The sequence below is a fragment of the Aquarana catesbeiana genome, linkage group LG02 (genome assembly GCF_042186555.1).
Source record: "Aquarana catesbeiana isolate 2022-GZ linkage group LG02, ASM4218655v1, whole genome shotgun sequence".
Classification (NCBI taxonomy): Eukaryota; Metazoa; Chordata; class Amphibia; order Anura; family Ranidae; genus Aquarana; species Aquarana catesbeiana.
In genome coordinates, this window is record NC_133325.1 from 418,336,846 (window position 1) to 418,359,437 (window position 22,592).

At 42.3% G+C, this 22,592-nt stretch overlaps 1 protein-coding gene across 1 annotated transcript in view; it reads left to right on the forward strand.

Annotated features, from left to right (window-relative positions):
- The window catches only part of LOC141128244 (gap junction beta-5 protein-like), a 75,806-nt gene extending 53,774 nt beyond the window's left edge, over positions 1-22,032 (forward strand). Inside the window, exons 2-3 of the mRNA XM_073615435.1 lie at positions 15,622-15,756; positions 15,837-22,032. Coding sequence (XP_073471536.1) covers positions 15,622-15,756; positions 15,837-15,967 — 266 coding nt within the window. The 3' untranslated portion in view covers positions 15,968-22,032. The remainder of the gene's footprint in view (positions 1-15,621; positions 15,757-15,836) is intronic.
- Positions 22,033-22,592: the final 560 nt, after the last annotated feature.

A 22,592-nucleotide genomic window follows, 5' to 3' on the forward strand; every position in this document is an offset into this window, starting at 1 on the left:
TGCAGGACGAGAACACCGGAGGAAGAACCAGAAGAAGAAGAAGATGGAGGAAGAAACTGAAGCAAGATAGAAGGTAGAAGATAGAAGAAAGAAGAAGCATTTAAATAAAGGAATTGTCAAAAACTGTCTCTTGTCATTTTTAACATTTTTGACAGTTTTTTTGTGAAATGGTAGGGGTACTTTTGTACCCCCTTACCATATCTCACAGGGGGAGGGCTGGGATCTGGGGGTCCCCTTGTTAAAGGGGGCTTCCAGATTCTGATAAGCCCCCCGCCCGCAGACCCCCACAACCACTGGGCAAGGGTTGTGGGTGTGGGTATAAGGCCCTTGTCCCCATCAACATGGTCAAGGTGTTTTGGGGGGCTTCTCCAAAGCACCCTCCCAATGTTGAGGGCATGTGGCCTGGTACGGTTCAGGAGGGGGGGTGCTCTCTCATTCTCCCCTCTTTTCCTACAGCCTGCCAGGTTGCATGCTCAGATAAGGGTCTGGTATGGATTTTTGGGGGGACCCCACACCTTTTTTTTTTTTTATTTTGGCGTTTTTAAAATTTTGGTTTGGGGTTCCCCTGTGGGGAATTCCCATGCCGTTTTTATCAATTAACTTTTATGTGTATTGTCGGACCGGCAATTCATTAATAGCCGCAAGTAGTTTTCAATGACTTTTTTTCTTTTGAAATGTCATTTTGCTGTCAGACTGTTCTAAACACGGGAAACATGCGCCCCTTTACAGGCATACTATAGACACCCCCCAGGTATGAAATTTAAAGGAATATTACACTTTTATTGTTTCACTTTAAGCATTATTAAAATCACTGCTCCCGAAAAAACGGCCGTTCTTAAAACTTTTTTTGCATTGATCCATGTCCCCTGGGGCAGGACCCAGGTCCCCGAACACTTTTTATGACAATAACTTGCATACTTTATAAGCCTTTAAAATTAGCACTTTTGATTATTCATGTTCGTGTCCCATACACTTTAACAGTGTTCGCGTGTTCGAACTAATTTTTTGCCTGTTCACAAGTTCTGGTGCGAACCGAACAGGGGAGTGTTCGACTCATCCCCACTTCTGGCCTTACGGTATGTAATTCTAGGTATAGTGTTAATATATGATTTTAACAGGGGATCCTTCAATAGGATACCCCAGTGTTTTTGGAAGATTTTTTTCCATTTTTTATACTGGAATGAAATTGGTGATGAACCTAGTAGTGTGGGGTTGGGAGGGGACAGTAGGTTGAGTTTGTGGAGGAGATGTAGAACAAGCAATGGTGGACTTATCATCCAGGAAGTTGGCAAATGCTTCTTCTACTAGAGCTGGGGGGTACCCTTTGTCCTCAAACTTGGTTTTTAGCAGATTTACCTGTCTAATGTAGTCAGAGTTATGAGTACAATTACGTTTTAGGTGGTTGAATTGGTTTTTTGGAATATTGGATATCCATCTGGGGTGATGACAGCTCTGATAGTGTAAATATGAATTGACTGCTGTAGGCTTTATGTAGTTTTTGGCATAGATCATGTTGTCAGTGTGGCAAAGCTCAAGGTCCAAGAAGGCCAAACTGTCTGGGTTTCACGCAAATTAAAAAGAAAGACCTAGATCATTAGAATTACAATAGGCCACAAAGTCATCAACAGGTGGTCCAGTCATGTCCCATATGATAATGATATCGTCTATGTAGAGGCCTATCTAAATTATATATTCAGAAAAAGGGTTATCGTTCCAGAAAGACAAATGTTCCCAGAGTCCCATTGTCAGGTTAGCATAGCTAGGCGCAAAATTGGCGCCCATTGCCGTTCCTTGGGTTTGTAAATAAAAATTGTTATCAAATAAAAAATAGTTGTGGGTCAGGCAAAAGTTGGTTGAATCTAGAATGAAATTTGAAATGGAAGGGTCTAGGGATAGAAAATGTTTGACAGCTTGAAGACCAATGTTATGGGGAATTGAGGTGTACAAAGAATTTACGTCTAGGGAAACGCACTGGTATGTGGGTTCCCAGGTGTAACTTTTAAGGATATCCAAAAGGTGGGCACCATCACAAATGTAGGTTGGTAGGTTTTGTGCTAATGGTTGTAAGAAGTGATCGATATATATGGAGAAAAAGCTGGTGATGCTCTCCATGGCCGCTACAATGGGTCGTCCTGGGGGATTTTCCGGATCTTTATGTATTTTTGGGAGCTGGTAGAAGTAGGTGGTGTTGTAATATGCTCTGGATAATAAGGAAGCTTCGGCTTTGGTGATGATATGGTCATTGAGAGCTTGTTTAACAAGGGTTTCAGCCTCCAAGGAGAAGAGAGGGAGTGGGTCACTGGTGAGGCGTGTATATGTATTGCTATGTGAAAGAAGTCTGTAGGCTTCATCAAGATAGGCATCACTGTTTTGGATAACAATACCACCCCCTTTGTCTGCTGTTTTGATGACGATGGACGTATTGTTGGTTATAGAGTATACGACTTGATAGAAACTTTGTATGTAGGGCCTTTAATGTGGCTGGGATTGAATATGGATTTTGGACAAAAAGGAGTATGTTTTATGGGAGGCGAATCACATAAGTATTGTGTAAAATAAGGAGTATCTGGAATGGTAGCTTCTTCATCAACATTATAGAGCTCCTCTAGAATGGCTAGACAAGGATCATCCAGGTCATTGTCAAGTGTGGATGGGGATGTAGTATTGTCAATTGGCTCTTGGCTATCAGTAAGTTTCTCTTTATTGGTTTTGATGTTGAAAAAACATTTAACTGTCAAATTCCATATAAATTTGTTTAGATCTACAAACAGAGTAAAAGGATTGGGTTGTGTGGTGGGTGCAAAATTTAAACCTTTGTTTAACAGAGAGGTCTCTTCGGGAGTAAGGGCATGAGAGGAGAGATTGAAAATCTTTACAGTTTGGCAATCTTTTCTTTGGGCCTTGTGTCTGGTTCTTCTGCCTCATCGTCTGCCTCTTCTAATTTTCTTTTTAGGACAGCTTGAGGGGTTAGGACTAAAAAAGACTGGCCAGTGACTGATGTGGATGGGTCAGGATGGTGGCCTGTCAATGACAGGGAAGGAAAAACATCTCGAGTATCAAGACTCGAGGGGTTAATGGATACATTTTTCTTCCTAAGTAAGGATTCTGTGCGGGATGGAGTTCTCGATGTGCCACAAGAGGCAGTGTAGGTTAGTAGAGGAGGATTCCACAGAAAGTGGTGGATTGATTTTTTTTAAACTAGGAATGTTGGGATTAATGGTGTCCATTATTCTGGTTTTGGAGGCAGTATCAGTAGAGGCAGTGGAGTTTGGTTCTGGGTGACCTATATGGTTGGCTTGGGAAGTTCTTTTGGGTTTCCTATGGCATTTTGGTTTGGGCTGTAAGGAATGAAGGAAATGTTCAGGTGGGGGCTGCAGGTGATTGTTGGATGGAAGCCTAGTAGATCGATGGTTATAGGATTTAGGATGTGGGTGGTGGTGGAAACATGGGGTTGAATGGTATGGTTCGAAAGGCTGGAAGGAGGGAGGGAAAGAGATCTGCATCAGGGGCACCGGTGTGGGATTTTTATTTTTCCATTGGAAGACTTTTTTATTGTTGTAATCATCCAGATCTCTTCTCATTTTTTGAAGTTTGGTTTTAATTAGTTTGTCTTCGTCTCTTTTAACTTTCTTTTTTAGGAGATCTAGCCATGTAGTGGGGAGATTGGGTGTCGGATTAGTACAGGTATGGATTAATTGTGTGAGTTTATCTAGAAGTGTAGAGGTTTTTAAGTCTCGTTGTATGATGATGTTTATCCATTTTTGGAAGCAAAATTCAGAGATATGTTCCCATTCAGTTTGAAGGTCGGGGGAAAGGAAGGAACACCTAGTTTTTATCCTAAGGCCCCTAGGGGTGACCTTAAAGGACAGGTACAGTATTCCTGAAGGAAAAATGAATCCCATCTTTGGTGGTTAAGCATTATAATGGTATCTTCAATTTTTCTGAACAGTGCACACAACTTTCCATAAAGGTTCTCTCTGACTTTAAATTTTGGACTAAAAAAATCAGTTGGAAAGTGTGAAAATAATTCATCCAAAAAAGCATATTTGGAGTGCTCCAAAGATAGGAGCATATCCATGGTGGAAAGGGAGGAGGAAGGAATAAGGAGGGCGCGGTGTATGTGGACACTCACATATACATAAAAGCATGTATATAGAAAGCAAAGAATGAAAAATACAATGAACATAGATTGAAAAATACAATGAGCATTGACTGGAAATACAGTGGACATTGGCTGAGGGATACAGTATGTGATAAAAACAGATGGTAAGCAAATGAAAAGATGAATATTAAAAAAAGAGTATAAAAAGCTGGTGGACTACAAAGGAATTGGGGACTTATAGTAAGACTGGTAACAACCATAAAATATTTTGATGGGAATGCCCATAAAATGGAGGGGAGGAGGGGGGGGGTAAAGGGGGGGGGGGGAGAAAACAGTCAATAAGTAAAACCACACTGTGCTGACAGTAAGCACCAAGCAGCAAACAAAGGCTTCTGCAATATATACAAAGAAAAAAAATATTTTTGTTGCGCTAGAGATAATAGCTGTATGCACAGGTTATAGTGGGATGGATGAGGAGGGGGGGAGTAGGGTGAGAGAGTCCAGGAATTGGATACTCTTGGAAGTGGCAGCAATGAGTCAATAAAAAGTGTCCAAAGATGTATGGTTCCTGGTGTAAATAAATACAGTGGAGGGGGGGAGAAGGGGGAGGGGGGAAAAGTCTGTAGCCTGGCTGTGTAACCTTAGGGAAAAGTCACTGGCACTAGCTTGGGAGGCAGCACGCTGAAGGGCAGAAAAACCTTTAGGAAGAAATAAAAGGAGAAAAAGCAGCGCCAACCTAAGTGCAGTAGTTAAAACACACACTTTTTATTGCAGTAGAGATACACTCACTCCGAGTAGGTAAAAAACAGGCACATCAAATGAAAGAAGTCCGGATGGACGGTGATGTTGGCGGCAGGGCTTTCAACCCCTCTGTCTGATTAGTACACCACATAGGTTGCATGACTAATGGGAGCAACTGTCCCTCTATCAGCTTCCCTCGGCTTCTACCCCTTCCTAATAAGTCACAGATTTACCCTCCTCCTGGCTACGTTACTCTAACTGAACCAATACATGGTCATAAATAGGAAGCTGTATGACTCTCACCCACTAGGGAACTGACAAGAGTACAGCTTAGGGAATGCATAGACACACTTAAAACTCATCATATGGGATAATGGACTGTTTCATTTTGTTCACTGTATTGGTTTTTTTACAGTTCTAATAAACATGGTACTGAATTTACTGTGTACTTTCCATTTTAATGCTCTGAGGACAGGATATTTTTAGCTGATTTTAACACTACTCCCAGTCCCCAAATACTGGCGAGGAGTACGGATTAGTTCCCCGCTCCCGTCCCCTATCTCGTTCCAGGGTTTCCATCCCCTGTCAGACTGCCACACCCTCACACCCTTACAGTCAGCCAATCGGCTACCAAGTAGCTCTGCCTTAATCCTACCTCACCCCTCTCATATTCAACCTCCTCAACCCACGCATGTATTACCTCCCCCTATGTCTAGCGGACAGCACCCCATCCACGGATTCTACCACTTTCCACCGTCACTGGCTTCTCCCCCCACAGTGGTATCCAGCAATACTCCTTTTGATCTATACTCATAATCATACCCTATACCACTGAACCACTCCGGCTATACCTTGAAGAAGGAATATAGTCCACTCGGACAAGCGAGCCGGCCCTCGCTACTCGCCAGACACTATCACATATTCCCACAGCCTTGGATCTCTCAGTCCTTCCCATGGTTACTCCCTTACCGAATTCCCTAAATTACATATTCTTCTTTGACCCCCCTTTCCCTCCTGCTCCTCTCCTGAGCTATCCCTAACCTGTATTGATCTGCTGCTCTCCACCAGACACATACCCTTTATCTCCAAGACTTAATCCACCTCTTCCTCCAATGCGTACCTGATTCCAGCAAGTTTCCCTACCTATTTAAAGTCAAGGACTCGAGCTACTCCTGCACAATGACACGATTGCCACCCAAACAAGCCAAATCCACAACCAAAATCATCTCCTTAAATTTACGTGGCCTCAATCTCCCAGAAGGATGCTCCCAATTACTTCTTTCCATGCATAGAAACAAAGTGGACATCATCTTCCTTCAGGAGACACGATTTAAAACAGACTCAACCCCAAAACTCTCCAACACCCACCTCCCAACCTCCTTGCATGAAACAAACCACACCGTAAAAGCTAAAGGGGTCTCTATCCTATTTGCAAAACATTGTCTGTTCCAAATCAAAGATATTTGCATAGATGAGGAAGCACGTTATATCTTTGTTAAAGGCTTACTGTTCAGGAAACAAGTCACCCTTGCGAATATATATGCGCCAAACGCTAAACAAGTCTCTTTTTTCAGATCAACACTACAAATACTCTCAACTAGGGATGAGCCCGATGTTCGAGTCAAACATAAGTTCGACTCGAACATCAGGTGTTTGCCTGTTCGCCAAACAGAGAACAATATGCAGTGTTCACAGCTAATTCGAAAACGCCCGTTTTTTCGGGAGCAGTGATTTTTTTAATGCTTAAAGTGAAACCAATAAAAACTAAATATTCCTTTAAATATTGTGCCTGGGGGGTGTCTATAGTATGCCTGTAAAGTGGTGCATTTTTCCCATGTTTAGAACATTACCACAGCAAAATGACATTTCTAAAGGAAAAATTGTCATTTAAAACTGATCGCAGCTGAAAATGAATTGTCGGGTCTCGGCACTATAGATAAAACTCATTGAAAAAAAGAGCATGGGATCCCCCTCAGTCCATTACCAGGCCCTTTGGGTCTGGTATGAATATTAAGAGGAACCCTGAACCAAAATTAAAAAACAAATTGGTGGGGTCCCACTAAAATCCATACCAAATCCATGGAAATTAGGGGAACCCTGTGCCAATTTTTTTTTTTTAAATGGCATAGGGTTCCCCCCAAAATCCATACCAGACCCTTGTTTTGAAAGAAGAAACTTGTTGCGCTAAATAAATGAACATATATGGATAGCTGCTAACACAATATTGTTGGGTGCAATAACAAAGATAGGGAAAAATGGTGTACCGCTTAAAAAATGGTGATAAATAAACAAAAAGTTCATATAAAATAAATTCAATAATAAAAAGATGATCTAATGTTCGCAATATAGTCCATCTGAAAAAATCAATAGAATGAAGAAAGAAGACCATCACCAACACCCGATATAACTGACTCTTACCGTCAGTACATAGGATATATGCAATATACAAATCACTGCACGGTCAAATCCATGGTTCCTCCTATTCATTAAAACAATCCACTAATTCAGCAAGACATCTTTCATCCAATGACCTGCCAGATATTAAGCAACTTGATCATAGCTTAACCTCAGCTTAGGAAGTAAGCTCCAAAGAAATGGCACGGTGGTCACATGTATAGAAAATAAAGATAATGATAACTTCAAGCGCATATACAGTATACAATATTCAGGATTCATCGAATTGGCCAGGCATATAGTCCATGGCTAAAGAGTTAGCAGCCCAGGGGTTAATGAGGGTCTGGCAGTTAGAAGCATATGGATATGGGATTACATGTTTAAAAAGGGTTTGGCAGTCCAGGGGTTAAAAAGGTGTAGCAGTTCACAATGTGTGAAGTAGGTTGATGAAGCAATGGATCTAGAAGGCGGCTGCTATCCCCAGAGATGCTGGCTCTGTGATATGTAAAAGAGGGTAAAGAAGGGAAGCGCCACCTGAGTGCAGTATTAGTGAATACTTTTAATGACACAAAGTTTAAAAACACTTACAAAAGACATAATTAAAAAGGGCTCATCTGTAGATGGATGATCCTGGTAGGTTCCTGGTGGGGATGATCCTGGTGAGTTCCTCGAGCTCCAGTCTGGGTGTAACTTGTAACACATATCAGCTCCACATAATGACAATTCCCTCCATACACATGATTCCTTTCCCTTTCCCCCTCCCCCCCCCCCTTCCTTTTTTCAGAATTTTATATTGATTTTTTATATTGATTTTTTATATTGACTTTTTATTTGATTTTCATTAATTTTTTATTGAATTTTTTATTGACTTTTTCATAATTGATTGTTGACTTAATTTATTTATATGTGATATGCATCAACATTCTCTCAGCCATCATGCGCCCTCCTCCCATGTGTCATTCTATTTGTGTTCCTTCCCCTCCCCCACCTCAGTACGGTCCTTCACAAACCACATTTCACATCCCCTCCCTCTTCTCCCCCCCTTTAGCCCACCGCACTGTATTATTCCATCACAGCGCTGTGCTATCAGCCGGCGCTGAGCCTTGTTGTCCCACAGCGCCGGCATATAAATAGCACAGCATCTATACACTGCCCCCTCAGGCCTTTGGAAGGAGCAGCTGCTCCGAGCGTGTAGCCTATCCACAGACTCCCTCACAGCTAGTATCCTCCCTCCATGCGAGCCCTCCCCTTGGAATGTACCTGGAAGCCGGAAGCTGCTGAACAGCCCGTGACGTCACGCACACCTTCTGTGCGCTCCAGCCTCCCCCTGATGGCCACAGGACGAACCATCTGCTGAAAAGCTTCTCTAACAGCCTTACATCGCTGATACAACACCCAGACTGGAGCTCGAGGAACTCACCAGGATCATCCCCACCAGGAACCTACCAGGATCATCCATCTACAGATGAGCCCTTTTTAATTATGTCTTTTGTAAGTGTTTTTAAACTTTGTGTCATTAAAAGTATTCACTAATACTGCACTCAGGTGGCGCTTCCCTTCTTTACCCTCTTTCACATGTATAGAAAATGAAAGAGACACTCTCATTGCGCAGACATCCAACAGAGAGGTAATTTATTCCATTAAAAACTATGTATCAAAACTCACAAATGTATGCAAGACAGGCATAAAGGAAAGCGTCCAGCGCTTACTACCAACAAGATGGAGGCAACTCCTCTGTCCACACCGCTGCATCACTCGTACCTTGCTCAACCCGACGTTTCGTCACAAACGTGCATCTTCAGGGGCGTGGTCATGACATGTGACGCTACTATTTATATAAGGGACGCACATGAGTGAATTGCCGGAAATAAGATGCGACCCACAGGGCATAAGTCATCATCCCCCTCCCGTGAACCGCACCTCCCGGAAGCTGCGTGCATTCCATATAGCGGAAGTAGTGATCTCCCAGCCACTGAACCGCAAACAAACAAAATAATCAAAAAAATGCACTCCACAGGCCAGAAATCAGCATTATCAATAATCCGGGAGCACACTACACAAAAAAAAAAAAGGGCAATGCATATCTATAGATAAGACGGTATGAGGTATTCCAAATGGCAGCGCAAACATTACTTAAGCCTCAAATTGAAAATTAAAAGATGATAGCCAAAGTGATTCCTAAATATTCTTTAAAATTAAATGGCATAATTGATCTAATGGGAGGAGGGATTGTGAGTGTGCGTGGACTTAAGGAGCAGCAACCTCTTGTGGTAATACAACATTATGCATCTATAGTGTAAAAACATGAAACAACAAATACATACTATATGAACAGACCGTTCAAACCTAGCTGAGATTTTAATAGATAGTAGCCCCAACATAGAAAATACAAGAAATATGTTCAAATAAAACCATATTTTGATACTAAGCAATGGAAAACACATCAATCAAAGAATTCTACCAATGCATAATGATCAAAAGAAACCCCATTTATACAGTACCTTCTACCGATTATTAATAAATTCGTTAACATCCCATTCGATATTCATACTGAATGGGGTGTAAGTCTGGGCTTGGTAGATCCACCTTGTTTCTAAACGTGAAACCTCCCTCACCATGTTACTGCCCCTCCAGTGTCCACAAAATTTGTCAATACTGAGGAATGTAGTGCCTTCTGGATTACAATCATGCTTCAAAGCGTAATGCTTGGAGAGGCTATGCTTTCAAAAACCACATTTAATGTTAGCTACGTGCTTGCCAAGCCTTACGTGAAGCATGCGTTCGTCCAATGTATTGCTTTGAACATGGACACTTAATCACGTAAACCACATATTTAGTGGAACACGTGATGAAGGGTTTGATCGGAAAGATTTCCTGAGTAGAAGTTGATTGGAAGGAACCTATCCTCCTACTCCTATTTTTGTTTAATTTGCAAATAGGGCATCTTCTACATGGGTACAAACCTCCCATACTCTGAAAGAAACTCCTGGTATGGATTTTAAGGGGAACCCTGCACCAAAATTAAAGAAAAAATAGCGTAAGAGTCCCCCCAAAATCCATACCAGACCCCTATCCGAGCACGCAACCTGGCAGGCCACAGGAAAGAGGGGGAGATGAGAGAGTGCCCTCCCTGAACTGTACCAGGCCAAATGCCCTCAACATGGGGAGGGTGCTTTGGGGTAGCCCCCCAAAGCACCTTGTCCCCATGTTGATGGGGACAAGGGCCTCATCCACAAAACCCTTGCCCGGTGGTTGTAGGGGTCTGCAGGCGGGAGGCTTTTCGGAATCTGGAAGCAAACCTTTAACAAGGGGACCCCCAGATCCCAGTCTCCCCTCCGTGTGAAATGGTACAAGTACCCCTACCATTTCACAAAAAAAGTGTCAAAATGTTAAAAAAGATGAGACACTTTTTTTGTGAAATGGTAGGGGGACTTGTACCCGTTACCAATTTACACAGGGGGGGGAGGCCGGGATCTGGGGGTCCCCTTGTTAAAGGGGGCTTCCAGATTCCGATAAGCTCCCCACTCGCAGACCCCCACAACCACCACCATCAACATAGGGACAAGGTGCTTTGGGGGGCTACCCCAAATCACCCTCCCCATGCTGAGGGCATGTGGCCTGGTATGGTTCAGGAGGGGGGAGCGCTCTCTCACCACCCCTCTTTTGCTGCGGCCTGCCAGGTTGCATGCTTGGATAAGGGTCTGGTGTGGGTTCCCCTTAAAATCCATACCAGGCCTGAAGGGTCTGGTATGGATTTTGAGGGGGACCCCTACGCCATTTTAAATAAAAATTTGGCGCAGGGTTCCCCTTAATTTCCATATCAGACCCAAAGGGCCTGGTATGGATTTTAGGGGGACCCCCACGCTTTTTTTTTTAAATTTTGGTTTGGGGTTCCCCTTAATATTCATACTAGACCCAAAGGGCCTGGTAATGGACTGGGGGGGATCCCATGCTCTTTATTTCCCAGAGTTTTAACTATATTGCCGAGACCCGGCAATTCATTGCAGCCGCGATCAGTTTTAAATGACAATTTTTCCTATAGAAATGTCATTTTGCTGTGGTACTGTTCTTAACACGGGAAAAATGCGCCACTTTACAGGCATACTATAGACACCCCCCCAGGCACAATATTTAAAGGAATATTTTATTTTTATTGTTTCACTTTAAGCATTAAAAAAGTCACTGCTCCCGAAAAAACGTCCGTTTTTAAAAATATTTTTCCATTGATATATGTCCCCTGGGCAAAACCCACGTCCCCAAACACTTTCTATGACAATAACTTGAATATAAGCCTTTAAAATGAGCACTTTTGATTATTCATGTTCGTGTTCCGTAGACTTTAATGGTGTTTGTGTGTTTTGCTGAATTTTTTGCCTGTTCGCATATTCTGCTGCGAACCAAACAGGAGGGTGTTCGTCTCATCCCTACTCTCAACGTTCCAGGAAGTCCTCCTTGATCTTGGTGGCAATTTCAATGTCCCTCTCAATCTTCTGCACGACACATCAGCTGGTACTTCCACCATGCCTTAGAAAGCACCACAAGCAATTAAAACACAACTCCAGGAGCTGACACTACATATGGCATACGCTTTACCCTAATGTAAAAGATTACACATTCTACTCAGCTCCACACTACTCCGCTTGACTACATATTCCTGTCGCAAAGAGACCTACCGCTGCTGAGCGCAGCCAGCATAGACCCCATGTATTTATCGGACCACCATCCTATATCCATGTCCAAAGAAATTGCAGACATTCCGCCTATGTCCTTGATTTGGCGCCTAGATCCCTCCCTCCTCATGGACCAGGTTATAACACTTGATAAAGTAAACAAATGCCTTTCACAGTACTTCTGAGAGAATAGCTCCCCGGACATATCACCAATGATGAGAATGGAGGCACATAAATGTACCATACTTGGAGAACTTTCCGCTAAACATAAAAGAGAAAGACAATCACACATTACAAAATTGACCCGTCGTATCCATATGCTGGAACAGGCTCACAAAACTACCCAAGCATCATCTTCCCTCTCAGACCTAATCCAAGCCAGGACAGAACTTTTGGAGGTACTAGAAGAAAAAACAAAACGTAACTATATACTGTCCCAAAAAATATTCTAGGAGTACGGAAATAAGTCCAGAAAGTTTCTGGCGAGAGCCCTTCAATCCAAAAAAGCGTCCATGACAATTCACTCTCTCACTGTCCCAACACAGTGTAAAATAGGATCCAACGATCAAATAGCAGATCACTTTGTCCAGTATTTTACCACCTTTACAATTTAAACCTTTCCGGCCCTCGGACAGATCATACCACGAGATCACAGATGATTAGGGATTTCCTCCTAGAACTTACCCCCGAACATCTGTCCAATTTGGAAGCTAGTGACCTGGAGTAGCCTCTCTCACTCATAGAGATAGACTTATGCCGCGTACACACAGTCGGATTTTCCAATGGAAAATGTTCGATGGGAGCTTTTTGTCAGAAATTCCGACCGTGTGTAGGCTCCATCGGACATTTTCCATCAGAATTTCCGACACACAAAATTTGAGATCTGCATCTCAAATTTTCCAAAAGCAAAATCCGTTCTCGTAAATTCCGATCCTGTGTACACAATTCCGACGCATGCACGTACGAGACAGAAGCGCTCGGTCTGGTAAAACTACCGTTCGTAATGGAGATAGCACATTTGTCACGCTGCAATTTTTTAAATCTTTTAATGCAGCACATTCTCTTCTTCTTTAGAATGCTAGAATAATAAAGTTATTTTGCTGCTCATATTCACACAGAGTTCTGACAACCTGATTTCTTTATTATTTCTCTTGATCTCATGAATAATTGTTTTTTTTTTTTTTTTTGGTCAGATCTCCATAATAATGTTTAGAATTTTTGGTTATAGTGTTTTTTTAATTTTTTTTTTATAGTGATCTCCATAATTTTTTCTTTCGTTTTGTGTGTCAAGTTACCACAACACCATTATTATCTTGTATTTTTTAACCTCAAGGAGGTTGGTATGTATTGGTGTCCCTTGTTAATTTGACATTGTATTTTGGAAATGTACCTGCCAACTCACAAACAAACTGCCTTTTTTGAAGTAAAACACATAGGCAAGTATTTGTGAAAAATAAATAGCCATTTATTCTGGGTCATAGCAAAATAAAGAGGAAGGCATCGCTGGTGAAATTTGCAAAGCTTTTGTACCCCAGGGCACACATCAATTATTTTACAGTCAAAATTGGTGGCCTGAGGAGGCCTTATAATAGTGAGCACAATCCGGTCCAGGACTACAAGAGATCAGGAACAGCAGCAGATGACATATATGTCCCCAGGCTGTGGTCTTACCACAGCCTGCCTCTTTTGTCAGAGCAGACTGAACCCAGGCCATCACTCTCTTGTCTTCCTTCCATACTTCCTTCCAGGCTGTGGCTCTGGTGTTGGAGTTGTGGCAGGAGGTGGAGGAGGAGGACCATGGTTGAACTCATAAACGTGGCTTTGGCTTGTGGGTTCGTCCCTCAACCCCTTATTTAGGGCTTGTAACATAACTTCCTCACATAAGAGGTGTTGGCCCTCCTCCATTTCCAACATTTTGCAGGCTGCCATGCAGGTATAGTCCTCTAGAATATTGGGGGGTTCTGAGGGCTGCAGTAGCCCTCCAAAGTAGGCTAAGTGCTGCCTCCTCCAGGTTATTCCTCTTCCAGGGACTTTTTTTTGGAAGGTGGAGGGGAGGGACCTGGGATTCGGGCAGACTACTGGGCCCGGCCACCTCCTGGCTGCCACTTACACCCCGCCACCTCCTGGCTGCCACTTTCCACGACCTCCTCCTGCCTGAGACTTTCCTGTGTATGAAAAAGGGACATAGTTTTAGTTTTTGGTTCATAAATCACACACAATTTTCAGCTCATGACTGTTGCAAATTGAATGTTAACAAATAGAAAAGACTAGCATTCTGATCCCAGCATTTTTCATTCTTGTCACAATCATTTGTGGCCACTACTGTCTATGTAAAACACTTTGTAAAATCAGAAATTACTGATCAATAATAACATCTAGTTAACATCATTAATTGTTTGACTAGAAATATGTTATACCTCGCTCAAGCTGGGCTCCTCCACTTCTTCCTGGCTGGAAGGCCCAGATTGGACGTCGGAAGCCTCAGCTGAGGTAGAAGGAAGCCTTGAAGGAAGATTGGAGAGTGATGGCTTGGGTTCAGTCTGGCCTGCCAGAAAATGCAGTCTGTCATAGTACCACAGCCTGGGTACATAAATGTCATCTGCTGCAGCTCCTAATCTCTGGGAATCCTAGACCTTCTTGCGCTCCCTATCATAAGTGCTCCTCATGCCACCAATTAGGGCCTTCAAATAAGGGATGTCTGCCGTGGGGATCACCGGCTTCACAAATTCCAGCAATTGATCCAGCGCTGCCTTCCTCTTTTTTTGATTGTTATAAAAGGGGTGGTTTACCTGCCACAGACAGGGCAGCTCCCTGTACATATCAATGAATATGGGGATAAAGTCCTGATCATTCAATAGATCCATTTTCTCTGCACAAACACAACACAAGACAAAGCCTAATGTCAGGCTAAACTCTCCTAATCTTGTCCCAATATAGGCCTCAATATATAAGCAGTATAGGCCACTGATGCACTTAGTTAAAATTGTACCTTCGTTCAAACGATCGGCGCTTCTGATACACCTTCCTCCTCTCACGGATCGTACATACGACACACGCATGTTATGCTTTATATACACTGTGCATGCGTGAAACTCCGCCCGCCCCAGACATTCTTTCTAGTCTATTCCCCGCCCCTTGTCTTTCTGCGCAGTGGGAGAGCACATGGCGGAGACACAGCAGGTGCCTGAGAGTAGCAGCAATGATGAGGAAAGCCCGGAACCACAAACGTCCCGATCCAAGAGGATATTTAAGGCCTCAAATATGTCCTTTATAGAGATGGTGGAGACGATGGACATCTTCAAGAGGGCCAACTAACTAAATTTGGTCATGCCTATTTGTCTTAAAAGAAGTTTAGTACATTGTTGTCCAGATGGGTTTGTAATTAGAATGAAATGCAAACTTGATTCAGTGTAAGGAGAGGACACTCAGCAGCTGTTTACACATCTGGATGCAGGAGCACTAGTGTGGGGACATCAGAACAAACTTTTTAGGTTGTCCCACACAGGTGCTCCAGTGGATACTAGGGGTGTTTCCATGTGTGAAAATTGCACAAAAAAGGTAAGTATTCCAGCTTTAGAAAGGGCAAAAAAATGTCTTCAGCTTTGAACTCTGCCAAAACAGATAATTGTACGACACTTCCAAGTAATGTTTCATATTCCTATTTCTTGCCTCAAATATCTGTGTGCTAAGTATACCTTTATTTTACTCACATAGGGGAGAAAAGACTCGGGACGTCTGAGGTCACCAGGGACCCCCAACCTCCTAAAGAAGGGAAAATCCAAAAACAACATCCAGAGGATGTGGAGGAAGGAGAGGTTTATGAATTGGGCAAAATAGTGACCACAACAGGTGAGTGTCTGAGACCACAGCTTCAGGTAATAGATGTATGCCTGCATATTTCTAAAACATGGTGTGTTTGTTTCTTTTAGGTGATGTGGATGTTGTGGAAGAAGAATCTCATTTCACAAGTGCAAGTGCACATGTCCTCATCAGGGAGATCATGGTGTACAATCGTGATTTACAGAAGATCAAGGAAGACATCAATGATGTGGAAAAATGACTTAAAAACATCATTGATGTTTTAGGCAGAATCAAAAACACACCAACATTTCTAAAATCACTTCTCTTTTTCCAACTTTTCACCAAAATTTGAAAGCCAAATTTTGAAGATGCACACAGTATGTCAACATGTGCTATCTGCCATCACAGGATATCTTGGTATGTATTTTGGTGGTGCAACCCCTTCCTCGCAACTATGGTAGCTGAGAGGAAGGGGTTGTACCCCCGAAATATGTCCATTGATCCCCCATGATGGGAGCTAGCACATGGTGACATTAGGCATGGGATCAGGAGGGAAATCCCCATTTTGACTGTCAATTTGTGTGCATCTTCAAAATTTGGCTTTCACTGGGGTGACATCACCCCATCCGATGAAGGCAATATCAACACAATTTGGACATACTATACTATCATGTCTGATATTGCCTTCACTTTGTCAAAGTTGAACTTTGGAAGTTCCTGAGTTGTGTATTGTTTTTTGGTTTTAAACATGCCTGTTTTAACACAAAAAAAGCTATTTGTACTGTCCAAAAAAAATATAGTTCTTACTAAAATATGTTGGTTGTTTCAAAAAACCCTTTTCTAACGCACATGTGAATGTGCACAGAGTGAAAAGTTTTCTGCTCAGCAATGTGTGGCTTCTTCTTTCAATGCTCAATTTCATTTTTTGGACTAAGTTGGTGTTTACACTGAAATGGGGGTTATTTAATAAAGGCAAATCCACTTTGCACTACAAGTGCACTTTCAGTGCAGTTTCAAGTGCAGTTTCATGTGCACTTTTGCAGTGCACCTGGAGTGCAAAGTGGATTTTCATTTAGTAAGTAACTCCCACAGTGCTTTATAATTTGCCACAATCGCGCCATTTTAGTGACTCCCCAAAATTCATTCATGGTGCTGAAAATGATGAATATTTTTCCCAGTAATGCATTACATACATTAATAACAAAAACAAGGTGTGTGTGTAGCAGACCCACAACATAATAATATTTTGCTGAAGAAGAGATTGTCACCTCATGTATCAAATAAATTACGTTTGCACTATTGAAGAAAAGGGCCAGAAAGAAAAGCCCATTGGAGAACCTAGGAGACAGCTAAAAGAAACCCATGCAGTAAATCAAAGGAAATCTTCTTTCAGTTTAAGTTAAAAAAAATTGATAAAATGTTTCTTAAACAGTTTCTGGCATATCAATGGCCCCCCTACCCGCAAAATACTCGACATACATCTGTCTTCGCGGGCGCTTTGGGGGGGCAAGCTAGGACGGCCAGCTTCAAGCGCCGTCAGGGTTTCTTCTCGAAGTCTGGCCTCAGGCCCAACTGAGGCCACATAGTTCATTGAATTTCTCCTTAAAAAGTTGTGTAGAATGCAGCATGCAAGGATTATATGGTTAAGTTTATATTCCGCCATGTTGATTAGCATAAGGAATAGGCGGAACCGGCTGGCCATTATCCTGAAAACGTTCTCCACCACTCTTCTGGCTCTGGCCAGATGGTAGTTATAAACCCTCTGGTCCGGGGTGAGGGTCCTCATGGCTTCAAAATGGCTGGTCAGAATGAACTAACAGAAAGCACTGAAAAACAGAAAGGCCAGAGCTGAAAATCAGAAATGAGCGGACAAGAACGCACTGCAAAATCAAATAGGTAATACAAATACGAACCCACGAGCACAAACTGAAGAGCAGTAATGATCAGAAAAGCACGAGGCTGAAAAGCGCGAATTGTGTGACCGTGTGTATGCAAGACAAGTTTGAGCCAACATGCGGATGCTGGCTCAAAGCCCATGGATTTTGTTGTCGGAATGTGCGATCGTGTGTACGCGGCATTAATATTTAAACAGTTGAAACCTGGAAAGAGTCCTGGGCCAGACGGTTTGACAACAGGATACTATAAAACATTTATAGAAACACCTAAACCACACATCTTGAGTGCATTTAACTCCCTCTCATCAGACAACCTCCCACCTCAAGACCTCCTAACAGCACACATTACTGTGATCCCAAAACCGAACAAAGACCCCTCCCTGGTAACCAACTACCTTTTAAACTCCCTATTGAACGTGGACCTCAAAATATATGCCAAAATCCTAGCAAATCGCCTCCTACCCTAATTACCCAAACTCATTTCACTAGACCAAGTGGACTTTATAAAAGGCAGAGAAGCGAGAGATAACACCATAAAAGACATTAATATTCACAAATAGTTGACTTCTACGCAACAACATGGATTTTTTCTATCCCTGGATGCGGAGAAGGCATTTGATAGGGTGGCTTGGAACTACATGTCGGAAGTCCTCAAAGTGAATGGCATACGAGACCATATGCTGCAATTTATATTGGCACTCAACTCCTCCTCAACCACAAAGTTTCGAGTCAATGGCCACCTGTCAAATGCCTTCTCAATATCGAACGGAACTCACCAAGGATGCCCGCTCTCCCCGCTAATATTTGCTCTCACCCTAGAACCACTACTTCAACGCCTTCAGTCCAACCCGCATATCAAAGAGTGTCAATCTCCAAGACTACCTACAAGTTATCCACATTTGCAGATGACATTCTCTTGTTTCTGACAGAACCACACACTGAATTACCTAAGTTGCTTAAGCATTTCACCACGTTTAATACCTTAATACTAACCTATAATTTTGCAAAATCAGAAGCTCTAAACATTTCCCTACAGAAAGAGACCCTTGCACATTGTCAAACTAACTTCCCATTTAGGTGGAACCGAGACTCGATCACATATCTCGGGATCCAACTGCCATCTCAATTATCTGACTTATATACTTAAAACTACCTCCCGAACCTCCAACACATTCAGAATGGCCTGAAGTCATGGTCGCCGGGCATCTTCTCATGCTTTGGGAGGGCGTCAATAATCAAAATGAACATCCTCCCAAGAATACTTTATGTTTTGCAAACGATTCTCATAAAATTGCCACAGGCCTTTTATGCCTCATACCGCAGAGCCTGTACAGAATTTCTGTGGGGCAAAGGCCGCCCTAGACTTAGCTTTGAAAGATTAACTTTACCCAAATTAAAAGGTGGCATAGGTCTTCCAGATATTGTCAAATACAACTGGGCTTGTCAATTAACAAGAATAGTAGATTGGAATGTTCATACCCATACGAAAGCTTGGACAAACATGGAATATGAGTTCTCCTCTATACCAGTACGTCATCTACCCTGGATCACCCCAATGAATGTTCCACCAGACTGCAAAAAAACACCCCTTAATTTACAATTTTCAAATTTCCTCTTTAACGGGTCCACTAACTCCCATCCATAACAAACCGGAATTCACAAAATGCCTCGTTCCTTTCAGAAATCTGGCACAGCACCGATATATGTGCAGAACACTTCTTCTCCGGCGACACTTTCTGACCCTATCCAAATTGTCTACGCAAGTGTCTCGACAATCCTTCCCGCTCTGGACCTACTTCCAACTCTGACACTTCCTCCATTACCCTCAAAAAATGCTCCGAATATTCCAGACAACTTACACCTTTTGAAGTGATTTGTACCAAATAAGATCCACAAAGACACTTGATTTCAGACATATACTCCTTCCTATTCTCTAACCACAACCCCAAATCCAATATAGCAAGCCGTTGGTGGGAAAGGGAACTCTCGATTAACCTCTCAGAAGAGTGGGAAAACATCTATTCTTATATCTACAAGGGTTCAATCAACGTATCTGCGCAGGAAAATGGCTTCAAAGTTTTTTCTAGGTGGTACAAGACTCCTCTTAGACTACACAATATCTCCCCCACTATACCCCCCAAATGTTGGAGATGCTCTGACGAAGGATCACTCCTTCACATATGGTGGTCATGTCCCTCAATCCAAAATTTCCTGGAAAGAGGTCCACCACCTCACTACTCAAAATACCACCTACCAGATAGATGTCACCCCAGCCCAAATGCTCCTACACCACTCCATCCCAAAAAAAGATTATCATCTCTCTCTTTCTTTGCAGCTCTTAAATGCTGCAAAAATGTGCAGCCCAATTCTCTGGAAGTCCTCCAAGCCCCCAACCATTGCGGACTGGATCAGACACATAAATAAAGTGGCAGAAATGGAGGAATTAGTACACCAAGCCAAAGACACTCCCACTAAATTCATGAAAATCTGGTCTTGCTGGCATCACTTCCAAATGACTGACGAATACTCCCAACTACTGTCTAAGGGATATATAAAGGAACACAATGTCAAGTCGGAGGAGGAGGAGGAAAAGTCCACCCTTTTCCTCTATCATCTTCTTCTCCCCCATTTCTCCTTTCCTATACCTTTACACACTCACTACACTACAAGCCTAACTACCATTTTACCATGCATTAATATTTAATTGCATCAAACTCCTGATGAGTGGACATCTATATGATCCACGAAATGCATTGAGTTCCATGGATGCTACACAATTTGTTTCATTATATATTATCATATACTTTGTTATGGCTTTTTATGAATAATATGTTTACTATATACAGACTTTTTTTATGATGTTTCATTTACAAATGACTATGTGAATATTGTGATACAATCTTTGTAATGTATTTTTGCATTTTTGGTAACCATAAACTATACTCCTCCTCTTGTGGCCCACCTCACTTAGTCCCATGACCAATATCTTGTGTTTATGTGAAATATTTTGGAATGGAAGTGGATCACTCATGGTGTATGCCTCAGATCATTCTCTGGTCTATGTTGTCATATTTGGGTGGAAGACACCCGGGTCTCCTTAGATCTGATGCAACACCATTTTACTTACACTTTTACATAAATATCTATACATATATACTCATAGTTACCATAACACCATATTTTAGTTAACCAGATAATAATTTAATTTTATTAAATGTTCTATCCACCTGTCGCTCTTTGTTTGGGCTCAATGGGAGGTGGGAGGGTCAGCCTGGATCTGCTTGATCTGGGGTTGCGAGGTGCGGCTTGTCACCTCACTCCCTTCCCCATCTTTGATTGCATCCAGGGTGTGGGCGCGTGGGGCCACGCTGCACCTCGACGCCATGTTTTCATGCCCGTCATGCAGCCGTTTCTGTTTCTGTGCTGTTGGGGCTATGGTGTCCACCTGACGCCGCACGATGGTCCGGCTCGGTCTCCCCTCAGTGCAGCGTTCACATGGCATTGACGGGGTCCCGCTCACAAGCCGTGGGTTTATATAACTGGGACTAGTCACAATTTCAAATTGCACACCGCTCTCCTTATCCAGCACTTGTTGCTGTACATTGGTAATATATTTGGTAGTTCTTCCACATTCTATTTTTCACTACATGCACACTTGTTTTGTTGCTTGGTTTTTGTTTTTGTCGTTTTTTGATGGTATGTTAATACACAATGGTTACATATCTGCTCATCCTACTCAATCCCTTCACTTCATTGATCAATTTTTTGTGCTTTTTTTGACTCACCCAACACATTAATATAGTCATTTAATTTTTTCTTATGTCACATTATAATATTATTTACTACATATACATTTATTCCAGAATTGACTGGTTCACATGAGTTTACACATTATATGAACTACACCAGAGGTCCTCGATGTTCCCCTGCGGCTTGTCACTCGGGGCAGTTCTCTAGAGGCATTTATCTGGCGCCTCCACGTCTCCTCCCTGACACTGAGCCCTTTCCTTGAGTCGTCATGTGAGTAGCAAAGTCATTCAGTATGATACTCTCCCATTAATTTGTGGAGAATTACTCATTAAACTACTTTTATTTCTTCCTTTCTTTCTTCTTTTCATACAGACCTACATGAGAATAATACTTTTACCATGCATTAATATTTTATCGCATTAATATTTTATCGCATCAAACTCCTGATGAGTAGATATCGATACGATCCACGAAACACGTTGAGTTCCATGGATGCTACACAATTTGTTTCATTAGATATTATCATATACTTTGTTATGACTTTTTACGAATAATATGTTTACTATATACAGACTTTTTTATGATGTTTCATTTACAGATGTCTATGTGAATATTGTGATACAATCTTTGTAATGTATTTTTGCATTTTTGGTAACCATAAACTATACTCCTCATCTTATTTTGTGGCCAGCCTCACTTAAAGTCTCATGACCAATATCTTGTTTTTATGTGAAGCCTAACTACCACCTCTTTCCAGAGACTGATATTACACTCGCCACCCTATCCCTAGGCCTTTTATCGCCACTGTCAATTATATACACTATCACTCTCCTCTCCCGTGAGGAGCGTCTCTACCTGACATTCCCCCCCTCAACTGACCTTATAGGTTCTCCCCACCAACTCAATTGACCGCTTTGAATACCGATTGTGCCTACTAGATCCGCCTTTTACCTGTGGATTGCTAGTGGTCCGGTGACTGCAATCCTACAGGAAATCAACTCATCTAGAGACACTAGGAAACTACCCGAAGACACGACTACGTAACCAACCACTGATAGCATATAACAATCTCCATATGGACATCTGGTCTAATGACTCTACACATGCTCCCTATCACCACCCGTGCTCTTCAAGACTTGTACCCTTGACCTACACATATAGCGGAAAAAACCCAAGATCCACGTTGACTCACAGCTACCCTAACGTATAAGCGCACTAGATTGCAATAAAATGACGGGG